Source organism: Anser brachyrhynchus, assembly GCF_964034855.1.
Source record: "Anser brachyrhynchus genome assembly, chromosome: 23".
Lineage (NCBI taxonomy): Eukaryota > Metazoa > Chordata > Aves > Anseriformes > Anatidae > Anser > Anser brachyrhynchus.
Window position 1 is genome coordinate 7,105,129 of NC_137716.1, and position 21,720 is coordinate 7,126,848.

The 21,720-nt window shown below is 48.1% G+C and overlaps 1 protein-coding gene across 4 annotated transcripts in view; it reads right to left on the reverse strand.

The window, feature by feature from the left end:
* The window catches only part of REXO1 (RNA exonuclease 1 homolog), a 42,619-nt gene that overhangs the window by 15,502 nt on the left and 5,397 nt on the right, over positions 1–21,720 (reverse strand). For 2 of the 4 annotated variants that reach the window (XM_080566339.1, XM_080566336.1), the window contains exons 2-7: positions 10,458–12,241; positions 6,960–7,061; positions 4,197–4,398; positions 3,409–3,572; positions 1,629–1,766; positions 523–646 (exon numbers count right to left, since the gene is read on the reverse strand). In XM_080566339.1, coding sequence (XP_080422465.1) covers positions 523–646; positions 1,629–1,766; positions 3,409–3,572; positions 4,197–4,398; positions 6,960–7,061; positions 10,458–12,241 — 2,514 coding nt within the window. Of the gene's footprint in view, positions 1–522; positions 647–1,628; positions 1,767–3,408; positions 3,573–4,196; positions 4,399–6,959; positions 7,062–10,457; positions 12,242–14,217; positions 17,748–20,493; positions 20,772–21,720 lie in introns of those variants that run through there. The other 2 variants (XM_080566337.1, XM_080566338.1) reach the window with 2 other exon arrangements.

Here is a 21,720-nt window from a genome sequence, read left to right on the forward strand (position 1 = left end):
CTCCCAAGTTCAGCCGCTCTGACTAATGGCCACAAAGGTAATGAAGACAGAGGGGAGAAAAAGGAAGAGACCAGGAAAAAAAAAAAATCACAAGAACAGCACAAATTGATTGTTTAATGTACCCTCTCGAGAGCCAATAATGAAATGTCTTAACCCTCTTCGTTTCTCTCTTGAAGCTTAATGTGTGTAACAGATTTCTGCGGTGATGGACGAGTCTATCACTTTGAAGGCATCATGTGAAAGTTACTCCATTAGCGGGGCTTTTCATTTTAAAGAACTTGTGCTAAAAAAAAAAATCCATGTGGCATTATCTCCATTTAGGCTCAGACAGCCAACAAAGCATTGCAGGACTTGCCTCTTGAAGGCCCATTAAAGCTTGCCAGACTATAAAAAGCTAACTGGAGTTGTTTGCCTTTCAGCATAATGCTTCTGAGAAATGGGTCTGTCTTTTCAACAAGTTTCTCTCCGTGGCTTCTAATCCAAGCAGGGCTCCAATTATTAAACCACAAACGTGGTACGTACTGTTCGTACTGGACGGGGAATTGGGCACTAGGCTTCGGAGCTTCTTTAAGGTGTTCACTGCCACGTTCAGGTAGATGTTGCGACTGGTGCTGCGTTCATAAGCTACCTTCTCTTCTGCCAGAGCCTGCAAACAATGCAATTCATTACCACTCTTTCCACTGCTGCTTTTGGAGAAAAGAAACACTTGCATCTTAAAACACAGAATCCAAGTAAAATAGCAAAAAAAAAATTGTCTGTCATATGATCAAGTAATAAACTGGAGCACGGTACAAATATATCCTGGTTCTTGGGCCTGCTTTGGTGAGTCAGAGAAAAAACACGTTTCGAACTAAGCACTAGAAACATTTTCACGCTAAACCCTCCCTGACAGATTAACACCGCAGTTCTGGAACTGCCTTGGAAAGGCTGTTTTCCCCACTTCATTGGCAGTACAAGGGAAAAGCAAAGCTCGGAACTGGACAAGAAAAAGATGACTGGTAAACAGCCACTCCTTGAGTGCGATAGGAACATTGTCCCTAAGGAGCTGTGAAGGTGAAATACCACAAAACGTCCTCATAGCATCTTTTTTGGTTACAAAACATGTTGTGATGTCCCATACTTAACCAATTCACATTAATGCCAACGTTTTCTAATAAAACACATGAGATTCTCAACTCTGCTTTTGGAAATCCTACTGTAACATTCCCTATTGTTAAAAGGCCCCTTAAATGCTGCACAGCTCATAAACAGCAAGTTTTGCCAATTACATCTACCTTACACCTACTGCATGCTCAGATTCCTGCAGGTGTTTGCTACTCTACTAGAGCAAAGGGACTTTTGTCTACCTTGAACATAACGTGCATTCCCCCTAAGCCCCTCTTCTGGGCTCATTAAAAACAGCATGCACGCTCTCCTAATGAAGAGAAAGATGTTTTTTTCTACTGGAAACCTCCACTGGAATTTTATTTTCTGTTGTCCAGTCTGGAATTATTTAGTGCCTGTCTCCTCTGACATGTGGATAGGAGAGTTTTCTGGGTTTGCTGCAATTCTGGAAGGTTTTGGCCAACGCAGAGGACTTCATATTCTACTGCAGATTTTATTCATAAGAAGCAAGCACCGGTACAGACCTTGTCAAACGCTTCCTGGGAGGAGGAACAGAATTTCAAGCACTCATCAATGAAGAGATTGAGATATCTTTGACGAATGTTTGTTGGGACTTTAGCACCAAATTCTGTGGGAATAACAGGCCTCTGTAAGCTGGCGCTCTAGAGACGAGACAGAGAGAGAGAAAGAGGCTATTCGGGGTTCAAGAAGCATGTTGCTTCAAGACTCTCACATTTTCTATTATGTTACTAACAGCAGCATGACTTTCTTTCTCAAAACCTGCTCAAAGCTGAACATAACATGCATCATTTTGGTTCTAAAAACACTGCTTGAAGCTTTTGTGCTCCCCCACCCCCCCCTTCAATATTTGAACTACTTCAAAAAGCAACCACATTTCTTTATGCAACTCATCCAGCAGCCCAGGAGTCCCAGCGGCATTAGTCACAACACAACATTTACATATACAAGCATCCCAGGCCATGAAAATGACGACATTTACATTAAGAGAGTCAAGATTAGCATAGTACGAAGCACCACAATTTGAGCTGAAGGCATGACCACACACCACCAGTTAAGTGCATGACAAACATGTTTTTTCTTGCCAGTACTCTAGTCGTAACAAGAGGATAGAGGCTCACACTTCTGGCAGGCTGGCAGCCAGCTAAGTCATCACGCTTTCTATGGGATTCCTGTAACTTTTCTGAAGTGCTTTTGTCCTCCTTTTTACTGCCAATCGTGATGTTCCTGAAAGGATTTTCCCTCGCATGACACGTTCTTTGTGTACAAAAACTGCATGTTGCAATGAGTTACGACCTACCACTGTAGTTTTCCCATTTAACACCAGTTTGTCTTCCAGATTACACACTTTGCCTCTTTTTTTTTGAGGAGAAACTGTATGTTCACCTCTAAAGCACCCAATTGTTTTGTCAAGTCTTTCTTCACCCCACCCAAGAGACGTACGTTAACTAAACCATCTGCTGCAATCTGCAATAAACATAGCTCTAAGGAAGATACAGGCCGGCTTGAAGGGGAGCAACAGGACCTAGCTTAGCAGGAAGAGTGCTCGTTTTCTTCATGAATCTTCTGCTTCCATCTATCTCTTTCTATTCCTTTATCTTGTTTAAACCTGTTCAAGGGGCTTGGTCCTTTTCATTATATATGTACACACATTTTCTCAGCCTCTAACATGACACTCTTAAGAACCTCTGTAACAATGGCAAGTATTTTATGCTTTCAGTTCTTTCTTTTATTTTTCTTTAGCTTCAGCTTACACGTCACTATCAAAAGTATGCTAAGGTTGGGCAGGTATCAAAAAAAGGGGAGAGAGAGAGCTTCTCCCCCAAATATTAACTGCGGCATGAAGTTTACATGATCACATTTTAACTACAGATGTTACTGTGGGACATTATTCATAAACGCCTTCCTGAGTCTGACCCACAAAGGCTGGGAAGGCCTTTAATCCAGCCATGCCATTTGAACATGAGACTCCCTGATACAAACAGCTACAAACCTAGCCAGACAGCACAACAGAAGACTGAAACTGAAAATGAGAGATCAATATTCAAAGAGATCAGAGCAGCACTTAAGTATTTCTATCTTTCTAAGCTCCTACCCCTCAAGTGTTTAATTTTTTATACTATGCTATCGAGGAAAACCACAGGAAGAGAGAAACCCATTTAATCAACCTAATCAAATCACCACTTCTCAGAGTGCTAAGTTTGGAACAGCACGGTTAAACATAGCACTCTCAATGGGGAATGACCAGAAAAGAAGCTGCAAAGGCTGATGTCACATCTCTTTTACCTGTAAGGAGGGAACGTGAGCTATCCTTTTCTGCACAGTGGTGCTGGTAGTCTTTGAAGCCATCCCAGCTAAGGTGCAAGCTTTCAGAGAAAGGGTGGGTGCTTCAGAGTCATTGGAAGGTGTGGGACTCCTGCCAGCAACAGCCTTCTTGCCGCTCACGAGGCCTGCAAGGAACAGAAAACATATTTAGGTAGAAATCCTACCACTAGGCATCAAGTTGTGAGAATGAACTTACTGTGCTGCGATTTTCAAATGGAAACCTCCCAAGGGATAAAAATCGGGTAATTTTACCACCTTCCAGGCAAGGATGAAGGAACCTTCTGCCAGGAAACATGCCTTGTTTTTTTTGTCGTTGTTGTTTTGGGGCAACTGAGTCAGTCGAGTTTAAAGAGTTAACCCTGTCACCTACAATGCACTACCTGCCCATCAGGTCAGCGCTGAGATTTCCGACCACAAAGGGATGCTGACGAGCATGAATTAGTACTTCCCCTCTGCTTCAGCCACCTCCTCAAAAGCTTCAGTGGAAGCACGAATGAGGAGCAAACGCACTCCAAAGATGAAACAGGAAAGAGATGCACACTTAGCCTGTTGCTTTTCAGAAAAGGATGGCACTTGTCAGTGGAAAACCTTCCACTGGTCCCCAAAAGCAACGATTAAAATTGTGGCCAGTACTACACCTCTTCTGATAGCTTAGCATCTGTATCTTGGGAGAAATTTAAGCAGAAGGCAGTGTCTTTTCAACAGCGGGGAGGACAGGACAGGGATCACAAATATTGCTGCTGGCTTACTTTGTTTGACTGCTGCGGAAATGGCTACATTTGGCACATGAGCAATCCTCCTCTTTTCTCCTGGCAAAGAAAGGGACGCCTTTTGAACTGCCACAGCCAGCTGTGCCGCCTGCTGCTGAGCCAGCTGGATCCTCTGGTAGCAGACCTCCTGAGCGGTGGGCGGACGGTACGGCCGGACTACGGGCTTGCTCGGCACCTCTGCCTGCACAGACAAAAAGGTTTCTACAGCCACCAGTCCCCACCCTTTAGCTTTCATCCACCCAAGCAAGGTCTCTATTCCCTGACCCTTCTGTGTTAGCAAATACGGGTTTTTGAGAGGAGACCCCAACCATCTCCCAGAACAACTTAGTCACCCACCAAAGCGCAGCATTAATGAGTTGCCCTCTGGCAAGACCTCTCATCACTGTGGGATCTTCCTAAATTGGTAGGTGGCATTTGAATTGCTTGTTTAATGGCCAGGGTGCCTGTTCTCCGTCACTGTGCCTAGCCCACTTCTGGGCTCCATCGCCACTCTCAGCTCTACATCTCGCACTAGAAAACCAATCTGGCCCCGTGCTCCTGAGCATCCCTGCATGCTTCTTTACTTTACACCGTGAGGAAAAAGCAGCCAACTATCCTTTCCTCTTTGCTACATGCTGGGGGAGGCTTGCAGCTCACTCCCTCTCCTCCTTCACTGTCTTCCCCATGCTGAATTACCAGTGTCATCTCCCCTTGCAGCAGTTCCCCACCTCTCAACAGCTTTGTTTTAACACTCTAGTTCCTGTAGCTAGCTACAAGTTGCACATGCGCGCATTTATGGGATTAGACCATTACATAAATGGAGCTCTGAATTTTGAGCAGCCTCTGCCCCTGCCTGCTTGTGGAGGCATTTCACCGTGCAGCCGTTACCGGCACAACCACATTACACATGCATTTCCTCTGATGTCCAAATTCAGGTTGCAGGAAAGGTGCCAAACATTATGTCAACAAAGAGAGAAGTTTTCTAGTAGCAGAAATACAAGAGAAGCAGCAGTAGTACAAACTTCCCCACGTTACTCAATAACCTCTGGTATCTGAGAAATGGGCCTTCCCTCCTGAAACGCCTTCAGGGAACAGTGCGCTTGCTCAGCCCGCGTGTAACACGGCATTTCTGAGACCGCAAATCTGGGGCAAGCTGGCTCCTCCTGCATTCCTGGCCTCTGATGCTGACACCAGCTTCTGGAAACCAAACTGAGCGCAGCCAACCATTAAACGATAATTACAGACTTCCTAGCAGGACAGGACACTCATTTTCTGCCTCACCTTCAATTCCTTTGACCCACCATTCCCCCCCCCCTCCCCCCCGAAAATTAAACTCAAACTCACACAGAACAGAATCACAGAATAGCTTGGGTTGGAAAGGACCTCAAAGATCATGTAATTCCCACCTCCCTGCCGTGGGCAGGGACACCAGCTCGGCTCCCTCCCCTTCAGGCTGCTCAGTTTTTGAGCTATAAATCACAAGCAAGGCTGAGCAAATATTAAACTTGGAGGGACGTGGCAAAGCACGAGCCTCAACTCTGCACGCAAAAGCAGCACTTCAAGTCCTACAGCACCTCCTGAACAGACTTGGCAGCAGCAGCGGCAGCGCTGAGCTGAGATACTCCAGGGCAGGCACGTCCTGGGGCATGTGCACAGCAGCTGCTGCTGAGCACACCAGATCGGCTCTGTTTGCCCGTGCAATGACTGCACTGGTGCTCACATCTTTGGAAAGCATTCTGGGATCAGTTGTCACATTAAGAAAATGCATTTAAAGATTTGTACACGTCTAAAAGGCACCTATTTGCAATAAATATTTGAGTTAATGAATTTCCAACCCATTTGTTTCAGTCTCTTATCTCTTCACTTTGGAAGAAAGGGTCCTTATCAAAGCACATGGACTGGCTGAAGATATGTAGTTAAATAAACAGCATTGTATTGACCTCAGGGCTTCAAATTATTAAAAGCAAAGAAACCTTTTTCAGGCAGAGTGGAAAGGAAGAACAATTAATTTGGGTTTCCCAACTCAAATCAGCGCTTAAGCTTCCATTCTTATCCTGCTGGAACATAAAACTGACTATCTGTACTCAGCACCTGGAGGGAAACACATTAAACCCTCAGAGAAAACATGAATTAAAATCCTAGTGAGAAAGAAAGAAAAAAAAAAAATCAGAATATCGTTTTTTTTTCTCCTCTCTACTTAAATTATTTTCACAATTGCAAAAGAACAGTATCAAACAAGATACTGTTGGTATCTTTCTTGAATCTGAACAGATATAAATGTAGTAAAGGTTTTCAACATCTGACAAGATTCTTACAGCTATCTTTTAGTTCCACAAGATAAGGAGAAGTACCATCAGACTCAGACTGCCCTTGTGTAGATTTAATTATTTAATCTTAGTGATTGAATAAAGTTATACTACAGAAAAATGAACTCCCCACACTACCCCAATGAGTTACAAGGTGCACTTACTCTTCCTCAGCTTGTACTTGTTTTTAGAGTTCTGCTGCTGTTTGTAACAGATGCCTAACCATGTTTTTCAGAAATCAGAAAGGGGAAGAAAGACATCTGATATAAGAGGATTCCAGTGCAAACAGTTCGTGCGATACCATCACGGCGGGGGGGTGAAACTATACGATCTCTAATGCCCCTTCCAACCCAAGCTGTTCTATGAACCTGGGACTACGCCCTTTTCCAACGTCATAACAGGACAGAAAATCCTCACTTTAGACATCTAAACTTTTGCTCCTGAGAGCTGCACTTACATTTCCTTGTTTGACAAGATGAGAGATCCTTCTTTTTTGGCCAGGAAATAAGGTAGTTAAATTATCTTCTGTTTTTTCTTCATTTACTTCCTCTTTCGACAGCTGGAAAACAAAACAACAAGCTTCCAAAATTGAACGGACTCGAAGATCCCTCCCAAAAAGAGCTGAAAAGCCTCCTTTTGGGTTAACAGAAAGTCCTTGCAGGTGGCAGGTGAAAACAACACGTGGTCGGCTGCTGAACTACAGAAATAAGACTTGTTTGGAAGCCCAGAGCCGCCAGCGAAGCCAATGAACAACAGCACCACCGTTCCCACCCGGGCAGCCGGCCGGGAGCCGTGCAGCGGGCAGCTCTGGCACCGCTCAGTAGAGCCCCTACCTGCCACGGAGACGGGAGCGCCCTTCCCTGCCAGCCGCTCACACCTCACCTTTCACAGCATGCTTAAAATCCAGGATGTTTTGTTGCTTAGTTTTGGGGGTGGCTTTTTTTTTTTTTTTTTTTGGAAGAACTTCTGAGCTGACTCATTTTCCCGTGGTACAGCGTGCTTCCAGAGCAGGTCCTGAAAGGGTGCCCAGAACCAAACCACCCTGCTCTCACGCCACATTTAGGGGAACCCTTCTCTGCAGTTTTATCTGTGGCCATATCCACAGAACGGCTGCGGTGACAAATGCCCAGGTAATAGGTCTGAACGGCCAGAAACCCAGGAGAACATAAGAGCACCTCTCCAGCTACAGCAGCTTCTGAGCTAACGTCTCAGGCTTACTGCCGGGGGGGGAAGAGAAAGAACAAACAAAAAACAAACTTTAACATCTTCTTTGGATTTGACTGGGCTGTTCATTTATATAGACACACTTCACGGGTTTATTTCTCAAAACTCTAGCTGCTCTCCCCTCAATCTCGCTTTCAGTTTTCCAGTGCAGCCTCTGGCGAGGCTCTGAGCCGAGGCAAGGCCGGCAGCCCTTCAAAAATCGGGGACAGAGCCGAGGGCGGCTTTGGGACGAGCTCAGACACCTCAGCAGAGCTGCGCTCGTCACCACGAGGGCATCCTGGAGGAGCACTTCACGCTGAATCACTTCACTCTCGAGGAACTTGCTGGGCCTGTTAATTCAGTCGCATCCCCTAATAAACTCTCACAAAGTTATCCTTCCAAGTGGAAAAGTACCGCGCTGCTCCTAGGGACCTTCCCTCCAGACCAGCTCGTGGCTGAGACCAGGCCGCAGGGGCTCCAGCTACAAATGACTGCAGAAACAAAACCAAATCCCCAAATCCCCAGTGACCGGTGCCACCCTCCCAAAAAGCAGCAGGGAAGCAGGTAACCACCGGCAAGCACCCCCCCAAGAAAGCACCTCCCCACTGCAGCGCGTGTTCCTCCCCTCCAGAAGAGCACGGAATTAAACTTGGGTGCAGGAATATACGGGAACTGGTGAGGAAAGGCCGGTTGCAACGGGAAACGCAGGTGGCTGCTGACAGCTGGGCATTGCCACCAGATGCCCGGAATAACTGCTCGAAGAGTACCGCAGCCCCCGGGTCGGTGCTTTCTGAATCCAGCCCATTTCGAGTCTTCTCACTTTTGGAAAGCCCTAAATGAATAACTGTTTCCCCTCTATAGATGGCGTGCCCTTAAAATATTCTCGCTTAAGCCCTTAAAATATTCTCGCTTAAGCCCTTAAAATATTCTCACTTAAGCTGGGCAATTTGAAGAAACAAATCCAAAAATAAAGCTCTCTTTCCTAGCCGAGAATTACCCTGAACTGAAAAAAAAAAAAAACCAAAAAAGAGCAGCTGAATTTTAAACAAGCAAAATCGAGTAACGCTAATAGTTCGGAAGAAAATCGTTATGCTGAGAACTGCTTTATACTTAGGCACTTCGTATCAGTGTAAAAAAGGTCTTTAGTAGTCAGCAGGACAGAAGAAGCGTGAATGCTCCAGCTACTCCCCTCCCCACGCCGCAGATCCCAGCTCACTTCATCCTCCACGTACGGAGTCGTGGCTGGGAGAATTTTGTTCACGGCCACTTCACCCTCCCAAATACCAAAAGCCTCAAAACCAGCAACAGTTTCTGATGTCTTTATCAGAGAGAATAAAACTCAACAAACAAAGCCACTGGGAGAAACGGGTTTTCGACCACGCAGTCGCGAGGCTCCTGCTGCAGTCACCCTGCCCCTCTTCCAGACCAATAACCCCAAAGGGAGCCTCGCTGGGTTTGAAGGGGTCTGAACTGGAACTCTATGGAAGCCCTGGTGGAGTCCCAGTACCCCCACTACCTTTTGGATGCGGGACGGATGCAGCTGAAGCTGCTGAGCAATTCCTTGTCACTTGGAAGCGCTCGTCCTTCCGCGCCCCCCAGCACGTCCCCTGCCTTTGCCAGCTGCCCCCGTTAAGGGAGCTCCCGGGCGACACAGCTGGCTCGGCCACCTCGGTACCTGCGGGCTGCAGGCAGATGTGCCAGCTGGGTAACACCAGAAACACATCTGGGCTCTTTGCTCGACAGAGCCAAATTTGTCACTTTTCTTTTTTTAAAGCTCTTTTCACTCCAGCTCCACGAACACCTGCTGCGAGGGCAAGCACAATCATCCCAGCCAGAAAACCCGGGCTCGACAGCAAGCCAAACAGCCCTGCCCGCGCGCTGCCAGGTCGGAGGCTTTGCTCCTGCTGCCCGGCTGAGCTCGGATGTCAGGAGATGAAGGATGAGTTTTGTCTGCTCCTACTTCCATCTCTCGGAGGCTGGCCGAGGATCGCCGCCAGCAGCTGCTTTCCAGCCTTTTTTACTTGCTCAGTTCTGTTTTAAACCTTGGCAAGTGAGGTCCCCCCTCTTCCTCTGGGGACCACCTCACAACGACAGAAACCTTTTTAGGTAAAGGCCGTCTTTTTACCTCCTTCTTCCAAAACCCCTTTCTACCTTTTGAAGCAGTTTTAAAGCTAATGTCTTACCTACACCCCCTGTGAGGTACCCAGAGATCCCGACACAGTAACTGCAGCACGCATTTAGAACAGGGAACAGCGATGTGGGGAGTCCGAAGTGCCCGGCGCTGCCTACGCCGACTTGCTCCAACACATCATCCTTGTCCTAGCTGCCATCACGTTCCCCAAACTATGCCACAACAAGGAGGCATTACTCAGACCAGCAAACCTGAATTAGCTTTGAAATACCCAAAAAAATACTCCCCAAAGCCTCTTCTCCAGCCAGCCACAGATCTTAGGCCAAATGGAGACAGAAGTACCTGACAACCCTGAAAGGTAAAGGCCTTCCACACAAAGGGCAGTTGAATCCTTACATTTCCCAGGGGCTTTCAATCCAGCAGGTAAATTCAGGTGCAAATTCTTCAAAGCACTCAGTCAGGACAAGGATGAGATTCGTCCAACATGTGGAGTCTCCCTCCGTAGCCCTCTTCAGCTACTTGAAATCAGCAACACCGCTAAACTAAACCAGAATCCTCTCACATTTAGATTTCTCTCACATTTAGATTTGACACAACCAAGCAACTCAAAACAAGCATTACCTGCTTCCCCAGCCTCCCCTTGTCTTCAGTTTTCACATCTGTAGATTCATTAAAAATCCTGAGACACTCTTCCATTGGGTCTGACTCTAAGTCCAAGTCTTTCTCAAGGACGGAATAATCGATGTCATCAGATGTTGAGGAAGAAGATGACGACTTTGACAATTTAGACCGCTTCACTTTCTTTGTCCCTTCATTTTCACTCTGAGAGCTTGAACCACAGTCATCACCATCCGAATCTGAGCTCACGTCAAGTAAAGTGGATGGCATAGGTTTGCCTTTGTCATCGTCGTCCCCGCTCTCATCTCCGAACAGGTCAACGTGACTCAGGCTCTGCTGCTTCCGACTCTTCTTCGGCTCTCCTTTTTCAGCAGAGCTGACCTTTTCTTTCTTTCGTTCCAGTGCTGGGGTCTTGGTCCCTTTCTCTTTGTTTTTACGACCAGAGGTTTCCTTACCATTTTTCACATCGGCTGTTTTCAGTTTGGAATCCTTCTTGCTGCTGCCCAGCTTTTCCGTGCTAGAGCCTTTGATGACGCCCTCACCCTTGCTTTTCCCTGAACTACTGCTGGCAGACTTGGATTTTTCTTTCTTAAGCCCATCCACTTTTTCTGACTTCTGTTTTTCAGGTTTCTTTAAATTCCCATCAGTTTTAACTTTGACACTTTTATCTTTGCAGTTTTTCTCCTCGTTCTTTGTTTTTAATTTTTCTTCCTTCTTGAGTATTTTGTCTTTTTCCATATTTTTACTTTTCTCTTTCTTACCAAGCTCACTGAGGCTAGGCACTTTACTAACATCTGATTTCCTCCTCTTTGTTTTGTCTTTCAAGTCTTTGTTTTTATTTTCAGTTTCCTGGTCATTCTTACCAGAACATGATTTCACTGCTTTTGCATTCTTGTCTGATAAGTTTTTGGCAAGGTTTTTCTGTGAACTTGAAAGGTCCTCCATGCCATACTGTGCTGCCATTTCTTTGCTATCCTGAGAAGCAAAGTCATCCAGTCTGGTGCTCCGCTCTTTGCTGGATATTCCATCGTTTGATTCACTTTCAGAACCAGCTTTTGATTGCGAACTAACAGAAGTTGGCTTATATTCTGCATCAGCTTCATCTTCAGAGGAGGAGAACCTGGCATAGACTTCATATTCATCAGGTATTTCACACAGCTTCTTTCGTGAAGGCGAGTAAGATTCCTCATAACTAGGGACCCTACCTCTTTTAGACCCCTTTGACTCCTTTGTTGAAGCTTTGCTCAGAAGCCTGGCTGAGTAATTTGAAAGTGGGTCATATTCCAAGTCTGTAGAAGGCTTAGAGTCATCAATCACGTATTTATTGTTAGTGACAGTGCTACTGTATTTTTTAGTCTGCGCCACAGCCTTGGGAACATATTCCAGTGAGCTACCTTTAGATCGCGCAGTATCCAAAGTATATTTACTTGACTGGCTAGCAGCAGCGAGAGGAGTAGGATTGTAGTCTGGGTTATTATTAAAGTTGTAGCTACCTGGATTATACTCTAAGGAGGTAAATGAATCATTTTGTGTCACAGCAGCTGACACAGGTGTTTTGGAAATGAGCGAGGAGGCCTCTGAAGCACTGAGCTCCTTTGTTGTTTCCAACAGCTCCTCATACTTTTTCTGTTCTCTCTCAACTTCATTTTTGACTGCCTCGATGGCCTTGTTGACCAGCTCTAGCTCCAGAATGCCAGGTGGCATGTCTGTAACGTCAGCCAGGGCATCATCCTCCGCCTCCAGCGAGGGCCTCGGCAGCTCTGGGTTGTAGGGATCATAGCCCCGTTCTGTAAAAGAGAAGGGAAAAAATAATTTATCTAAACTGCTGGCAGTGAAACTTTCGTTGCAGTACATTTTGAAAAGGTCTTTTCTAAGGTTTACTCTCATCAAAACCCAATCCTGACAGACAACGCAGAGAGCCATGCTCTCCTTACTACACAATACACATTTGAGAGAGAAAGCCACCAGTGACATTCTCTGGCCAGTGGCAGGTACGTGGCTAGACTAGGTTTCCCAAACTTCCTGGGCCTTAAGGACTACAGATCTGTTAACAAAGTGCTGTTATTATTCATGGAAGAGCTCTGTAAGTGAAATATTCTTTGGGGCATTAAAGGATAATCACTGTATTAGGACCAAGAGGAACCGAGTATGCGCAGAATTATCTGCTTAATTCAATGAAGTGAGCAAAGAAGGACAGAGGATTCCAGTACGAGAACTGGGGATTAGGTTCTCATTTATCGATGCCAATGCCCAAAGCCCACTGAAAAGCCTCCAATATTCCTCGAAGCTCAGCATTTCTCACAGCAGCAGCAGGAAAACGAGCCTTACTTGGACCGACAAATCGAGTGCTGCTACAAAGAAAAAAATGCAGGTACAGAGGGGACACCAGAACTCAGCGGCAAAGATCCGCCACCGAGATGTGCACACTGAACACTCCCGTTTCTCTTCTCACACGAGCCCTTGGGCGGCCTGCCTTACCCAGGCACCTCCCGGACTGCAAGCCGTGGGGTACCAGAGCACACATCAGCTCAGCAGTCACCGCTCATCACCAGGCCTGCAACGCACCTGCTGTTTTCTCTTTTACTGATGAGCAGAGAAGAGCTGCTGAGAAAGGATCCACCCCTCGGTGTTTTGGTGTCCCTTGCAAGCTTGTTTATCGAAGTGGGAGTGACTCTGCCTTCAAAGGAAGTGCGGCAGAACCCAGCAGGTCAGAAAGTCCCCGCGCAGCTTCACGAGTTCCCAATGCCTGGAGAGCAAACTGCACCCCCCTCCTCTCCGCCCTGCCAGCCGCCGCTCCCCCATCTCTTTTTCCCCTCGCCATTCTCTCCTTGCTCTCACGACTTTGCTGCCCTCCGCGGGGTGGCTAACCTCACCATCAACTGGGCTCCACTCTGGGCCTCGTGCCGAACGTCGCAACCGCTCGCAAGAAAGCTGAGCTGTCAGCTGGGACCGGCGCTGCACCCGGGGCATGCATTTCCATAGCAATTAGGTGATCAGCAAGCAACCACCGAGGGGTATTAGAGCAGTATTAGCAGAAGCTCTCGCAGGAATTCCCAATTACCACTTGATTCAGGAATATGGTACGGGCTGCTTACCCCCGTGTACCTCTAAGGAACAAATAAAAGCTCTACATCACAACGAGTCTCATGAAACCCTGACGGTCATCTGAAATACTCGATGCTTTACAGTGAAGGCAAAGTGCATTTTAGAAGGAAAACAGAAGAGCTTGCTCACGTTCAGAAAATGAGGGCACTGCAGGATGAAACCCATTCTGTTTGCATGTTGCTGGCTCAGCAAGGACAGCAAACTGGGACAGCAAAAAAAATAAAAATAATAATAATAATAATAATCATACCACAACAGGAATTGGGGTGTGCACCAGGCATCTAAGTTTCTTCTCTGCTATGGGCTAAAACTTGGGCTGCACTATGTCCTATTGTCATAGCACAGGTTTATTGCTTACAATCAACAATAAAACACAAAATACAGACTACCCCATGGCAAGAAGCTCTAAAAGCTAAAGCTGTCACCCTAAGCTAGCAGCTTCAACTCCTCCTGTTCTGGCTGACCAAGGACCATGGAGAAAGCTCAGAAGAAAATGCTGAAGAGGGGGCTCCCCCGAAGCCCCAGAGGACAGGACACGCTCTGGCCATGCCGCATGGCCCTTCCAACCCCAGCTCCACAGCAGCGATTTTGGCAAGCAACGGCCCACCCCAGGGAGCCAGCATGAAAATGCTAAAGCAACCCATCCATGGTTACTTACGTCTGGAGGGTCTGTTAAAGCTCGTCCTGCAACGTTACTCTTGACAAGGAGATGGAAGCGGTTCACAGGTATAAATGCTCTCTATGCTCTACGACGCTGTCCCAAACTTTCCCACCTACTTTTCCAACTCATGGTGAAAAGGAAGGGCCGGAGTATCTCACGTGAATGTGCGGAGCAACTGGAATCCGCCTGCCCCAGGACAGGCAGGGAAGTAACTTCACCTGGAAGGACTACGATAGTCCTGGAGGAACCCAGCAATGAAGATGTCTGCATTTAGCAAGTTACCGGCAGCTAACTACTGCTTTTTGACTTTGAACAGTTCGCAATGCTTGTTTTATCGCAGCGCCTGAATGCTAGTGTTCCAAAAGAATGTTGTGTTCCTTGCTAGGAAGATAGGAGTAAAACTGACTCACCCGACATGAATATGTAGAAGAACTGAACAATAAACAGCCTGATAAAAGATAGGAAAAAAACCTCTCAGGCCTAACAGGGATGAGAGAATTTCTTGCAACAGCCGGAATGAGCAGTGTTTAACAACAGGAGTTGTTTCTACCATTCTCACAAGACTGAGGTTTCTCCTGGTTTATTTTTTTGGCAGCTCAGCTCCCTTTGGCAGTAAAAAAAAAAAAAAAAAGAGAGAGACCCAAGAGACCCTGTCTAGCAGTTGGCAGAACTAGCCTCCAGCAAAGAGAACAGCAGAGACTGGGTTAAAATAAAGGCTCTGGTTTCATAAAACACAATTTTTACCCCCTTGGGTTTGCAAAGGTTTTTTTTGCAAGCCAATTAGCTCCTGGTTGAGCAGAGACTCTGGGCAAACACCACGTGGTGATCACCTTCCAAGTGACAGCCAGAGCTGGGCTCAGGACCAGAAAGGTGGGAAAAAGGAGCAAGGCGGTGTATTTGTATAACCACCCACCGCAAAGTGCTTTACAACCAAGACACGAAGAGGATTCCCGAAGCACAGTCCTCACAGGCACCATGGACTTCAGTCCTTTCTTCCCGGCTCAGTTGTGCAGGGATCTGAAACCACCACCTCCACCCGCTCTGCGGAGGAGGAGCTGCTCCCTGCTCTCCCCATTGCAACACCCGGCACAAATCCCGCAGGAACGCGCTCACTGCCTGGGGGAGAGAGGGAGGGCCAAGGTGGCAACCCTGAACATCTCAGGGGATGGATGACACACAGCAGGCAGAGCAATACCCAGAGCCTGCTTAGGAGAAGAAGCCATGAAGAAACACGGACAAAACAGGAACAAAAGTAGATGCAACCAGCATCGTCATCAAAGCAAGTATATACAAACAGAACATCAAAGTAGTTAGGTATAAATATTAGCTGACAAAGAACTGGGAGCCCTCCAGACCCCCACTTCATTTCCCACCAGCTCTGCCGTGGTAGAAGACCAGCGCAGTGACGTCTGGAGGAGGCAGCTCTGACCCCCTCGCTCAGGGTGGGGACCTGAAGTTTAGCGAAAGAGTTGTTAGAGGAACAACAGAGAGGCTGGTAATTTGTTCAGTGTGAAGTCTTTGGTGCCCTGTGAACATAGGCGAGAACACAGTCTGGAGCTAAAGATTTGCTCACAAAAAAAAAAAAAAAAAGCAAAGCTACTCTATGAACAGCATTTTGTCCACACAGAAAGGAAAAACTGTTTTAAATCTATCAGAATACAGAGAAAGTCGAAGACAATCTGACTCTGGTGCCCTGAGAGGAAAGCACGCCCAGCAGAACGGCTCTGTACATAAATGAGAATAAACACCACCAGCACAGCTGCATCCCTGCCAGGAACCATCCCAGCCAAACTAACCGTAGAGGTTAGCTGCAATTGCTTTCCTGATGTAGCCCGACATACATCAGGATATATCCCTACAGCGGGTTTTCCATACAAACTGCCCGATTCTGTCATTCATCTAGGGTATAAAACTCGCACCTTGTCTTTCAGTGGAACAACCAGGTGTAAAAACACATTACAAACTCCGAGAACGCCAGCGGGCTTTGAGATACCGTCATGAAAGAGCTCTTTTGTAGGTGTGTAGGAGGCCTGATGGATTACCCCAGCGCCGCCGATCAAAGGCTGCCTTTTCCATGAAAGCCACTTGTGTAAGGGGGCCCCGCAGCACTAAGCAGGACCGTCACCTTTGGCCACGATGCATTTGCAGATAATGTAGCGGACATGCACGCGGAAGGAAATTTTGTATGCACGGAAAGCCACACAGACATACACGCAGGTCCTCAAAGTCAGAGGGATTAAAAACGCCATCTGAAATCAGGCCACCTTTTTAGGTGCTTAATTACACTCCCGGGAAGCCGGGAGAGGAAAGGGCTGCGGGGAGGGCTGAGCCTCGTGCCGCGCAGGCAGGCACCCCCGGCCACGCAGCCCTTCTCGCAGCCCCGCAACTCACAGGAGTTTTCACCGCCTTTTGTATTTATTGCTTTCCATTCCGAACACTAATACGAAGATCCACACGGTCACGGCAAGGAAAATTACTAAAAATTGAACTCTGTTCTTCTTGCTGTTCCGATACACGCGATGCCCGCAGCACTTCTGCTACAGCGAAATGAGTAAGTGAGAAGCACTTCGCAAAATGACTCTTTTTGGAGGATGTAGAACTGAGAGTCTGCGCTCTCCTGAGAGTCACGAGATAATGAGCCTTGAGATGACAACTCCTTGTAGGACTGGGAACTGAACTGTGATCGGGACACTCTAAAATGCAAACTATTTTAATAAATTAACGTACCTCAGAAATATGGAATAGTCCCTCTGAGACACAGAAGGGTGAAGTTAACGTCAACACTATAAAAACCAAGTTATTAAGAATTTACATAGCACCTCGGGGAACAATTTATTTAAACCAGAAGACAGCTTTAGAAGACACCGAAACGAATCACATTAAAATCAGCCGGTTGGGCAAAGAGTACACAGAAGCATAAAAAAAAAGATCCTCCTAAAAACCCAAGGCCGCTTGTTTTGCCAGTTACGGCCATTTTGGTGCTAGAAAACGAGGCCTCCGCTCTGAGGCGGGGGGCTTCTTACAGACCTCCTCCAGGCCAGCGGCTCCTTGCTGCGCCCCGGCCCTTCTGGGTTTTGCAGCCGGCGAAGGCAGCCAACAAAGGGCGGCATTACCGGGGCAACGGGAGGCATCCAGTACAAGGTCACCTGTTTGACGTGAAAACTTATTTTACGGTGAATCATTCTGCAGAAGAAGATGTCTGTTTTTTGCTTTTTGTTTTTTACCAAGCACCCTGGCAGAGCGCATATTTCAGATGCTTTAAATACACAAGAGCCCGAAAGTATGACGGGTGCCAGTCACCGCAAGCCTGCAGGTTTGGGGAGAGGAGCGAAGCTCGGCACGCACGTGGGCCGCGGACGACAATGCCTTCCCTCCGGACAGATCACCAGCCGGAGCTGCTGAGCAGCAGCGGCTGCTGCTAAACGAAACGGAGACGAAAATGAGAACCGTTCACATTGATGGCGACCCCGATCTCGAAACGGACAAACTGCAAAGACACCGGCACAGGGCAGGCAGCAACCACTGCCAATCGCCCATTCCCCTGAGTCGCTGGGAGCCGGCGACAAAAGGTGCATTCAACAGGAGATGGGGAAGGTGGAAACTGTTGGGAGACCTCTTCGGAAAAAAAATACTTTTTTTTTTTTTAATTTTAATGTTGTCAGAACAGCCTTGTTAGCTTAACAGCTTGCCTGTGTTTACCGTGCCAGTACTTAGCAAACGGCCAAGCTTTGCGATTACAGAAAAATTATCACCATTGGAAAATTATTTAAAGCTTTTCATCTTCAGCCTCACGGAAAAGACAGTAGTTTCACGAAACAAAATGTTTCAGAAGAGCTTTGCCAGCAGGCTGAGCTTTTGCTATTCTTCGCTATTAAGCGGTGCAAAAGAAACAGCAGTTTTTGGCGCAGACCTCATTCGCAAGTGCCCACAGCAAATTTTCAACAATTAACAATATCCAACTACTTGGAAATAATTAACATTGAGATTTAAAATAGCACATCTCGACCACGTACTCAGAGTAAATGGGCTAGGCGGGCAGGTGAGAGGAACTAAGAGAAATGTTTATTCCACTTTCAACATAACCACGGTCCTAACGATTTCTCGCGCCGTCTCTCTAAATGCTAGCTTTAATTATTAACACTAAATAATAAAAACGTAGGTAACTTTGTACCAGCCTAAGGAGAGCAGGGTAGGAGAGGTATTACTGTCAGCCCGGTCAAAGCTGGCCTCTCCCCACGCGCCCCACTCCCTGCGCCTGTTACTCCGTACGAGGGATCGGGTGCCAGAGCTTCAAAGCACGTTATGAACCCAAGCGATCATTTCTTCGGTAGAAAAAAAGGAAGCAAACACGAGAAAAGAAAGTCTTATATTAGCAAGGCCAAAAAAAGGTTGAACAGTCATCCATCACGCTGCGGTATTTTTAAACCGGCTTGTGACAGAGCCCGGGGATGGTTTCACCAGATGGTGCCAGCCTCCGAAGGGCCGTCTCGGCGCGCCGAGCTGGCTGGAGCTCCCGCGACCAGCACCAGGAAGGGTGGCTCGTGCCAGGGGCCGAGAGCGGCCGGGGACGATCGTCCCGGCACAAGCAGCAGCACGCTGCCGAGCAGCAGGAGAGGAGGCGCAGCGCGGCCGTCTCAAAGCCGAGCAGGCGGCGCTCGTGTCGGGAGGGACACGGCGGGGCACAGCGCGCGCGGCGGCTCGCGAGGCAGGACGCGGCTCCTGCTTTCATTCAAGAAAACGCGACTGTGCAGAGGTTTGCCTCCGGTGCAGCAGAAGAGGCACCTGGAAGGTCCTCGAGCCTACCGCGTGTGATGCTGCGCCCTCCTGACAGCCTCCCTGGTGGTCCCAGAGGGAGCCTGGGACCTCCACTGCTTCCCCCGGCGATGCCAGCTAACTCTAGGATGCAGAAGGCAGAACAGGATGGTCTGGCCCGTGCAAAAGCCATCGCTCAGCCCGTGCAAAAGCCATCGCTCACACTCCCCTATTGCCGCAGTGATTTACAGTCCCATCCGCTCAGGTGCTACAACAGGCAAAGAGCACCAGAGGCACGTCGATATCTGTGTTAAACGGAATGTTTTCCGAAGGGGAAACAGCACGTTAGCGCGTTTTTCTCCCCTAGCCTCGGAAAGGACACGGGAAGTAACCGGTGTGTTTACCGGGGGGCGGCAGCAAGCCGAGGCTGGCACCCGAAGTATCGCGGTTCTTCCCCAGGCTGCCACCCGACCCGGCGGCGCGGCACCACGCGGGCTACAAGGCGTCTCGCTGCTTTAAAACCGACGGGACACAAATCTGGACAGTCAGTGTTTGGACTCTTCGGAGAACTTTTCCATTCCCCTTCTCGTTTTAGCTTTAAAGTTAGTCCTCAGTATGCAAGAAAAGTTGAAATTCTATTTGGAAAAGAACAAAATAACAGACTTTTTCTGTTTCCAAGAAAGACACAGACCAGAAAACATCTCCACCTCTCTTGTACAAGCACGAGGTAAAAATAAGGATCTGCTTCACAATGTAAACAGCAGAGCAACTCTCCTTTCAAAGGACGAAGAGAAAAAGAAATACCGCCAAGTATTCTGGTGACCAGCATGGCCACAAGCAGTAATTCTACCCCTGACCCTCCACTCCCTCCATTTTCCAGCCTTTCTCTGACTTGCTCAAGATAAGTTATCTTCTCAGCACCTGTCTTACTTCTTTAACTATTTCAAGGGAAGAACTCCCATTTAAGAAAAAAAAAAAAAGTATTTCAAAAAAAAGTATTTCAATACAGTCACAACTGGACGCTTTGAAAAACAAAGTTAAAAACTAAAGACAAAAACCTTTTAGGCTATACAACATTGAAAAGCTTCAGCTGTGACCTACAAAGAGCTAACACCAAAATATAAACTGGTTTTAAAACCCGTCCAGCTTTAGTTACCTCAAAAGCCTAAATTAAAACTCTGCAGCTCCTTTACGACGCAGACACCTGCGGCTCCCCGGGCTCTTTTAGCCAACACACTCCCTGGTTCTCAGCACGAATCCTCTCTCGACACAAAGGCGAGCTCTCACCGTGAAACTAAAATCCTCGTGCAAGCAAACCTGCCAGAGCAGGGCTGAGTTTTTGCATAGTCTGTAGCTTTTAAACACAGGCACAACGCCGAGGACCGAGGTCTCATGTTAAATGAATGGCTAACAGGGGAAGCCTCTCTGGAGAAGCTGCCTCTCCGGCAGGTGCTTCACATCCTGCAACCCACACAAAACCCAAGTTCGCTTCCCAGGATGCCCAAAACTTCAAAGAATTACCTGAGCTCCCCGCGGTCAGTAAGTATTGCAGATACTTGTTCATGCTGTACTCGAGGCTTTGAATATCTGCTTGGCACAGCTAAGGCTCCGGCACAGGCTTATGGCACGCCACGCTGACCATGTGCTGACACAGCACTTTCTGGGCTGCAGAGATAATTAGGGCAGGACTTCCCACCCCAAAGTCCCGCCTTCACCCTCATTTGCTCCAAAGTCAGATTGGTTTTTACTCGAGTTTCTGCAGGGGCTTTTTGACTCTTTCTTTCTTTCCTAGTACCATGACTGTCACCCTGGGGACTTCTTGGCATCTCCTTCCCCCCCCCCCCCACCGTACAAGTTGTTTTTTACTCCATTTAAGCAACACAAGGTGGCAAGCAGGGTGCTTTCCCAAGCTGCTGGCCTGGGGTAGTGCTGAGCAGCCCCACAGGGCCGCCCCGAGCCCAACGCCACCCTCCTGCTCCCAGTGCTCCCAGTGCTCCCAGTGGGGAAGGAGCTGCGGGGCAGGGAGAGGGCCTGGCGCGGCTCCTCGCTGCGTGCCGGGCTGCGCCCAGCGCTGCTGCCTCTCCAGGCGCCGGCACATCCCAGCCGCTTCGCCCACCGCGGGGCTCCCACGGAGAGGTTTGGGAGATCCCGGATTTTGAATTTGGCTTTCCCGCTTCTCCGGCGCTACGGCAGCACGGCAGCATTTGACTCGAGGAATGAAATCGGAGGAAGAGTTTAAATGTCACGGAAGATATTTCACGCTGGAGAAAGAAATCCTTTAGGACTTCCCGTCAGCGCGCAGAGGGGAGCCCGGGGAGTTTGCAAACCCCGGTGCCTCCGGGAGGCCCCTGCACCTTTATCGTTCACCACCCTTCTGGTTTTGTGAGGGCCCTGCACCTCTGGCGTTCACCACCCTTCTGGTTCTGCGGAGAAGGGCTGCTCCCACCTCCCCACTGCTGCTTTCCACGCTGGAGCGGGGAAGAGCTGAGCACAGCTCACGGCCAAGGGGACGCCGCTGAGCGGCTCTGCCCCCCGCACCTGCCCTTCCGAGTCAGCAGCGCTCTGCCCCACAACCCCACGCAAAATCACAGCACGCAGCGCAGCTGCGCCTGCCCGCTCAGATAACCTGCCCCAAGCACGGCTCAGTTAAGGGGCGAGAAGTCTCCCGCTGCCGGAAGGTCGTTACTCTGATTTACATGAGGAGACCCGTCCTGACCTCGCCATCGAGTGGGTTTTCTCTTCTTCATT